This window comes from Grus americana, chromosome 18 (assembly GCF_028858705.1).
Source record: "Grus americana isolate bGruAme1 chromosome 18, bGruAme1.mat, whole genome shotgun sequence".
Classification (NCBI taxonomy): Eukaryota; Metazoa; Chordata; class Aves; order Gruiformes; family Gruidae; genus Grus; species Grus americana.
In genome coordinates, this window is record NC_072869.1 from 12,166,119 (window position 1) to 12,173,224 (window position 7,106).

Below are 7,106 nucleotides of genomic sequence, written 5' to 3' on the forward strand. Positions count from 1 at the left end.
TGACACAAAGTCCTGGCCATGGGCATCACTGGTCCTGCTAAGCTTTGGTGATATGTGTTGCTTATTCTGGTGGCCTCCTCTGATACAAAGTGGTCTGGAACTACATTGTCTGGCTTCTCCTCTCTGCTAACTCTGGATGAACCACTTCTGGCCTCCCAGTTTCTACACCTGAACTGCAGTGTGCAGCCAGCAGTATTCACACCGGGCTTTGCTCACACTCTGTAGTTGGTTGGCTCCTCTCTGCTGATGTATCTTGCAGAAGCTACTGGGTGGATCCAGGTTACTTAGGAGCTTTGCTTTTCCCAATATGTGATGTTGGGTTGCTTACTGGAGAGGAGGGCGATGCAGAGAGCTCGGACCTGCCTTGCTGGACTCAGCTGCAAAATCCTACTCTCTTTTTTTCTGGGATTGCTTGGATGAAATACAAAGTTCATTTTCACACTGAAGACTGGTACAGTGCATTTCACCTGTAGGGAAGAGACTTATTGGGATGAAATCCTCTAGGAGAGTACAAGAACATGTTTCTTTCTATGACTAACCAACACAGGTAGGTAGATGGGAGGGGACCCTTCCCAGGAAGGTCCTGGGCTGCCTTCAGCGGTTAAAGAAGAAGGACTTGAGGGTCTGCAGAAACTGTGACTTCTGTCTCTGCTTCTGCTTCTTCCGGATGATGGGGATCCAGACAAGGCCACAAACGAGGAGCATCAGTCCCAAGGACAGGAACGCCGGGCCACACATTTTGTAAACGTTTTTGTTCTTGATTTGGATGCAAGACAGGCTGGTGATGACCATCCCGAAGAGGAAGATGGCTGCTCCCACAGACACGACAATGACGGGCTTGTGGTATATGTCCCACTTGCTTCTGGATGCACTGGTCCAGACGGACTCGCTCCGGGAGCTGATGCAGAGGGTGCTGGCCGTGTTACTGGTCATCAGCTCCTTGGACTGAGGAGATTTCTCACTCCCATCAGGGCTCTTGGGGGGAATTTCCATGGTGACGGGATCTGAGGAGGAGACCTGAGGTGGACAAAAGAGAAAGAGCAGAGCAGGGCTAGTGATGGAGGATGGATTGGGTACTTTCCATTTGGTCATTAATCAGTGCCAAGTCAAATGAAGGTGGAGAAGTTTTTGCGAGTCACTGCAGAGAAAAAGAGCATCATACCTATGAGAACAATGAAATGTAGGCAACGGGGTCCTGCAGGTAGGTGGACTGAGGATGCCTACGGAGTCCCACTGCCCATCCATGGACACTGGGACTCCCACAGTTCCTGACCCTGTCCTTAGACCTTCCAGCTCCCACAGGGAGTCAGTGGTGGGATGACTAGATGTCCATTGGAACCCGCTACCCTGAGCCTCCCAGGGCTCTTGGCTGCTTTCAGGGGAGTATTAGGGTGCTGCGAGCAGGGCTGGTGATGTTGGCTGTGGGGAATAACAGTATATACCCAGGCCTACTTTCCCTCCCAGATCCGAAATTACACCTCAGCATCTTGTGGCATGGTCATGTGTCCCTCTTGCAGGTGGGGAAACCGAGGCACGAGTGTGCCATGTCAGGACTGCTCAGTGGGAGAGCAGAAATCACCCACCCACGGGCTGAGTGATTCTGTCGAGTCCCTGGGACTGGATGTTCCTTACTGCCACATCCAGCCTAGACGTGTCAGCCTTGTAGTAGTCGCAACACAGGAGCTTCTCATTTCCTATCGAAATGCACAGATGGGAGATGGGGAAATGCTTGTCACACAGGAAATATTTCTCCAGCTGTAAGCTGGGGCAGGCTGCTGCAGGAGGGCTCTTGGGCTCAGTAGCAGGAGCACACCGACATACTCTGCCTTGTGATGGCTGGGTCAGCAGTGTGGCTTTTGGGGGCATTATTTTTTCACCAACTCAAGGAGGAAATGCATTTTCTCAGAAACAAAGTGCCTTTAGCACGGAGAAACCATTATGGTAAATGGGAAGGGCTGAGCATTATGTTAACCACTATTTCCTCAGGGCTCTGCCGAGGAGACAAGGGCAGGAGGCTGGATTGGGGAGTGCTCCTGATGCACTGCCTGCCCTGCTGCTGGGAAGCCCAGCAGAGATGAACCTATGCAGGTACCAGGGCTGAGGAGGGTGGGAGAGGCCGGGGCCATGAGTTCTTCACACCCAGGAATCAGATGTGTTTTGCAAAGAGAACTCCTGCCTGAGCCGCCACTCTTCCTAAGCACCACGCATGCTTTGATCCAGAGCAGTTTATTTAAAACCCTGCTTCGGCCCTCCCTTGGCACACACAGCATCGCGGGCTGTGTGTTTGCTCAGTTCATCCCTGGCTGCATCCAGACCCACTGCTGGCTCGTGGGATGGCTCACCAGGACATGCACATCATGGGTGATACTGGGATGGATTTGCATCCTGCCTATGCCACTGGAAGGTCTGTGGCTGCAGCGGGCAGCAACAAGGTGCAGATGAGATGAGATGAGATGAGCATGAAACCCGGTGGCCCCAGCTCGTTTCCCGTTGCTGCTGATCAATGTGAGTGCATGAACCACATCAGTGTAGCCGCACAGAGGCTGCAAAGCTGGCACAGCTCCAGAGGCACCGTCTTAAGGAAACCTGCCTGTGTTTGGGCCATACTGGGCCCAGTGCCCGTCTAGGGATGCTGATGGCTGGGGGCCAGCCAGCACCTCCCTTATCCTTTCACCTGTGTCCCCTGCCGAGGTTTGTGGTTTATTCTGAAAAGAGACAGATGTAATTTTTCAATTTAGTCCCCCCCTCAACAGATGCTGTTGCAGAAATGCAGAGCTGGTGTAATCGATGTATTTTGTGATGTTTCAGGTTCGCCAAACTTGGATCAACAACCTAAAAACAAAAGCCAAGAGCAACGGACACATCCCATCCGCAGCTCTCACCCCTCTCTGGACAGATGGGGGCAGAGGAGGGGATACATTTCTGCCATCCTGATACATATTCTACAGTGCTTTATCAGGCGTGATCAAGCACTTGACAAGGCAGGTAAGTTTGGTCAGAGTAGCAAGCTCTGTTTTTTGTTTCTCTTCCTTTCGAGATGGTAACCCTATCTCTGCTGGAGTGATTGCAGTAGAGCATGCTAACCCCTTGGCTTTGGAGAAGCACGAGCTGCCACGAGAGTTTATTTTGATGGCTACAGCCATGTTAGACATGCGGGTGACTGGGTACAACTTCCTCTGCTGTCAGCTTCTGTGATGCAGCGCAACTCATCGCTTCCTTCTGTAAGTTGTAGCTCCAGGCAGCCACAGGCTCCTGAGCCAAAAAACAAATGCTGACAGCAATGTCCACTGTTCTGAGAAGACAGTGAGCTCTGCATGGGCCAACACATTTGCTCTGCTTCCACCTGTACAACCTGCCTAGGAGTCAGCCCAGCCATCCAAAAAAACCCACCAGCTGCAGTTTTGCAGAGATGAGCCCAGATCCCTGGATAATTCCTTGCTTGGCTGTGGTGTGCAACCTGTCCACCAGCTGCCTTGCTTGTAGCATTGCTGCGTTGTGATTCCCCTCTTCTAGCTCAAATCTTTTGCAAGGTTCTTCCTGAAATTTCATCCTAGGCAGTTGTGGCATTTCTTGGCCTTCTCCTTGTAACAGTCATTGTGGAGAGGTCTTACGATCAAGCCACTGTATAATTTTAATTTGGCTTGGTGGTTGGAAATTTGCTTTCTTCTCTGGAATAATGCCCAGATCTCATATCTCAGCAGTCTAATGCAATCTGTCCTGCCCCATCTTTCAGGCACCCCACTCCCTGCTTGCCTGTGTGCTGCCTCCCTGCCTCCACATCCAGTGGTACTCTGAGCTCTGCAAAGCACCTTCCTCTTCATTTTGCAGAGCATTAATGCCAGGCTCCTGCAGAAACCATCATCTTCCTCTCAGGTTTGCATTTACACTAGAGCGGATATTTTCCCCCCCTTTTATTTTCTGGCAAAACCACCCCTCTCACCACAATTCCCAGATATTGATCATTTTTCTGGCACTTCCTGGAAAAGCATGCTTTTTTGGTCACATTTTTCCCCACTGTCAGCTAGTGAAGGATTTCACTCACTGCAAGTGGCTGGGAATGTGTTTGTGAGCACTGCATGTATCTGCAGCTCTTGGGAGAGCTAATGCGATTTCAGTTCTTGCTCTGCCCATGCTCCATCCCTAATTCATCACAGATGTGCTCATATTTGAAGATGCAATGGTTGTACTGAGCAGCCTGGTAGGATAACGCTATCAGATTTCTCCCAATTTTTTTAATCATTATTGTTGTAAGGAGAGCGTCAGCAGATGACTGTTTGCTGGCTTGAAAATGCCTCCAGAGCACATCTCGGGTTTCACATCTGGTGGTGTGCTGCTGCTGCTGCCTCTGAAATCTTGGGCAGCTGTTGGCAGTGGAGCTAACACTGGGGTCTTTCTTTCCTCTCTCCATACGTAAGAGCCTTATGTGATTCTATTTCTCCTCTCTTTGCTCTTCTGATGCTTTGTGTGGTGATGTTTGGTTTCTGAGCTGGGACATCCACTGGGGCCCGTTTGCTAGTGTTTCTGGGGACCCCAGTGCCAAAGCAGCACAGCACACACTTGGGTACTTCCTAGACCTTGGTGGTGCTGAGGAGAGAGCTTTGGGCTCAGCAGAGCAGAGGGGCTCTGCCCCAGGTCCCTCAGCCCATCCCAGCCATGGATGGCGTTCCTCACCTGCCAGCCCCCAGCAGCAGCAGCTCTCAGGACTGGCATCCCAGTCCAGGACATGAGATGGTGCAAACAACCTGCAGATGTGGCCAGAGCTGTGCTAAAAGTGGGGCAACAGCCTGATCTGAAGGCTCTGCTCTTATGACAGGCCTGTGTCCTCCCGGCCATGCAGGAGCTAGATTTACTCTCCCAGTCCAGTCCTCAGCCTGGCCATCTCCCTCTTATTTGGGGAGGCAGCCCTGATTCTTCAGGAACTTCTTACATGCTCTGCTTAAGTCCCCTCTGCAAGTGGTTTCTGCCACTTCTGCCTCCCACATTGCACAGTCAGGAACACCGGGGCTTCCCCAGCTCAGACAGTCTCGCCCCAGGGTCTGGTGTCCATCTCCATCTGGCTCTATCTCATGAAGACCCCTCTCAGTATCCCAAAGTGGAGCTGGACTTTGCCCTAGGACTAAGCGGGTGCCATCCCATGGGAGCACCGGTGGTGTGGGTGAGCATGGACCTGCAGAACCATGGGTGGTGGTGGTGGTGCTGCTGTGTGTGGAGGGGCTGCAGCATTTGGGGTCTCTGTCCTGTGTTTTACCACACAAATCACTGGAGGAAAAGTTAAGTATTTTGCAAACCAACTGCCAAATGTTGCTGAAAATCTAGGCCAAGTTTATAGATATATTTTGCCATCTTATCTGCTGTCAAGCCTCTTCCCTGAAGAAAGTTCCCCACTCCACCAGGCATGGAACAGACAGCAGAAGAAGCTCCTGCTCTCCTAAGGCAGGTTCACCTCCAGACCCACATCCCTCTGGCAATCAACCATCATGGAAAAGAAAATTTTGAGGAAAAAACAAAAAGTGAGCTCTGCACTCCATGGATGTGGCTTGCCCTGATTTATGCTGGGGAGAAGCAAAGACACCAGCCTGGATGGAGGGCCAGGCCTGTCCAGGCTTTTCCTGAGGGCTTAGACCCTGCCAGCCACCCCCAAGCAGACAAAGTGAGTGATCTCTGGTCTGCCTGGCACCAGTACCACCACTGCTATAGGACAGTTGGGTGGAAGTCACCTGAACACAGATGTGCACGCATTTCCCCAACCTGGCCATCTAAGACCTACATACTGCCCCACCAAATCCACAAGCTGTTCCACAGAGAGGGAACCCCACACCCTCCCTGCTTCCCCATGGCTCTCTGGGGTTTCCAGTGGCCTCCAGATGACTTAGGATGGTCCCCTGGCAAACAGCAACATCAGGTGCTCTGCAGGGTCTTGGAGTAAGACCCAAAGGGTTCATTTGTCCTTCAGCCAGAAGATGTGTCCTGCCTGCAATCCCAATGGGTGGGCAGCAAAGTCCTCACTGGTGGGTCCCAGCTGGGAGGAAACTGTAGTGTTGAGGAATAGAGGAAAACCAAGAAGGGCTTTTTGGAGCACGGCTTTTCCTGCTGCTCTGGGGTGTCTTGGTCTGACTCTTTAATCAGTCCTTCTGTTTAACAGGACTGTATCAGAACCCCCCCAGATAACAGTGGGGGGTCCATGTTTGCCAGGAGAAGAGGTAAGCTGCTCTAGAGCACTTGTGTGACCATGACGGGGGTGGGAAAGGAGGCTGCTGTGCTGACGGACGTGTGCATGCACGCACTTTGCAGAAACTTGTTGTTAGACAATTAGCACTGGCCAAATTGAATTGAGATCAGCTACCAACCCGGTACAAAGTGAACAGGAGTGAGATGTATATTCAGTGACCCAGCGTGCCCAAGGTCCCCAAGACACTAAGCTGGGCACTGGGGGCTGCTTCCCGGTGGCGGTGGGGCAGGTGGGGGACCTGCCCTGCCCTGCCTGCAGCCTCCCACAAAAAGCGCAAGCCCCGCAGCCACACGCCTGCCTCAGGGACCTGCACCTGGGGGGTGCTGATGGGGGGGCAGCACCCCGCTCCTTGTGCAGGTGTCGGGACAGGGAATCCCGCGGGAAGGGACCGAGCATGGAGAGCCCACTCACCATGCCGTGCCTCTGTCGTCCCAGCTGTCACCGGCGGGTAGTGGCTCGCTGCAGGAGCTGAGGCGGCTGCTTGCACTAAACATCCCCTGAGCACGCCGCAGAGGAACCCAGCCGCCGGTTCCTGCGGGCACAGGAGGAGCAGCTCGGAGTATCCAGCTTTCTGTCGCTGTGTGTCAGCCTGAAGAGGGCCTGATCCTGCTGGGCTGAGCGGGCTCTGCTCTGGGAGAAGACAGGGAGAGTTGTGCTGGTGCCAGGCAGGAGTACTAACGCCCCATGCTTTCTGCTCCTGTCCCCACGCCCCTGCTCGCCCCAGAGCGAGGAGGGGGCTGGCAGTGGTTATGTGGGCAGCCGTTCCCGCAGACTGGCTAGCTCTGCTGTGAGACCAGGGGTGGAGAAATGAGGCAACGTGTCAGGGGATTTCACATCACCTACAAGCTCCGCCAGATCTTGGATGTTAATTGAGATG

General features: G+C 53.0%; 1 protein-coding gene across 1 annotated transcript; it reads right to left on the minus strand.

Moving 5' to 3' along the window:
* Window positions 1-594: 594 nt before the first annotated feature.
* On the minus strand, window positions 595-6,771 carry PIRT (phosphoinositide interacting regulator of transient receptor potential channels). Its single transcript, XM_054846633.1, has 2 exons — window positions 6,641-6,771; window positions 595-1,017 (listed from the first exon to the last, which is right to left on the minus strand). The coding sequence occupies exons 1-2, from the start codon at window positions 6,641-6,643 to the stop codon at window positions 595-597; spliced, it is 426 nt and encodes a 141-aa protein (XP_054702608.1). The 5' UTR covers window positions 6,644-6,771.
* Window positions 6,772-7,106: the final 335 nt, after the last annotated feature.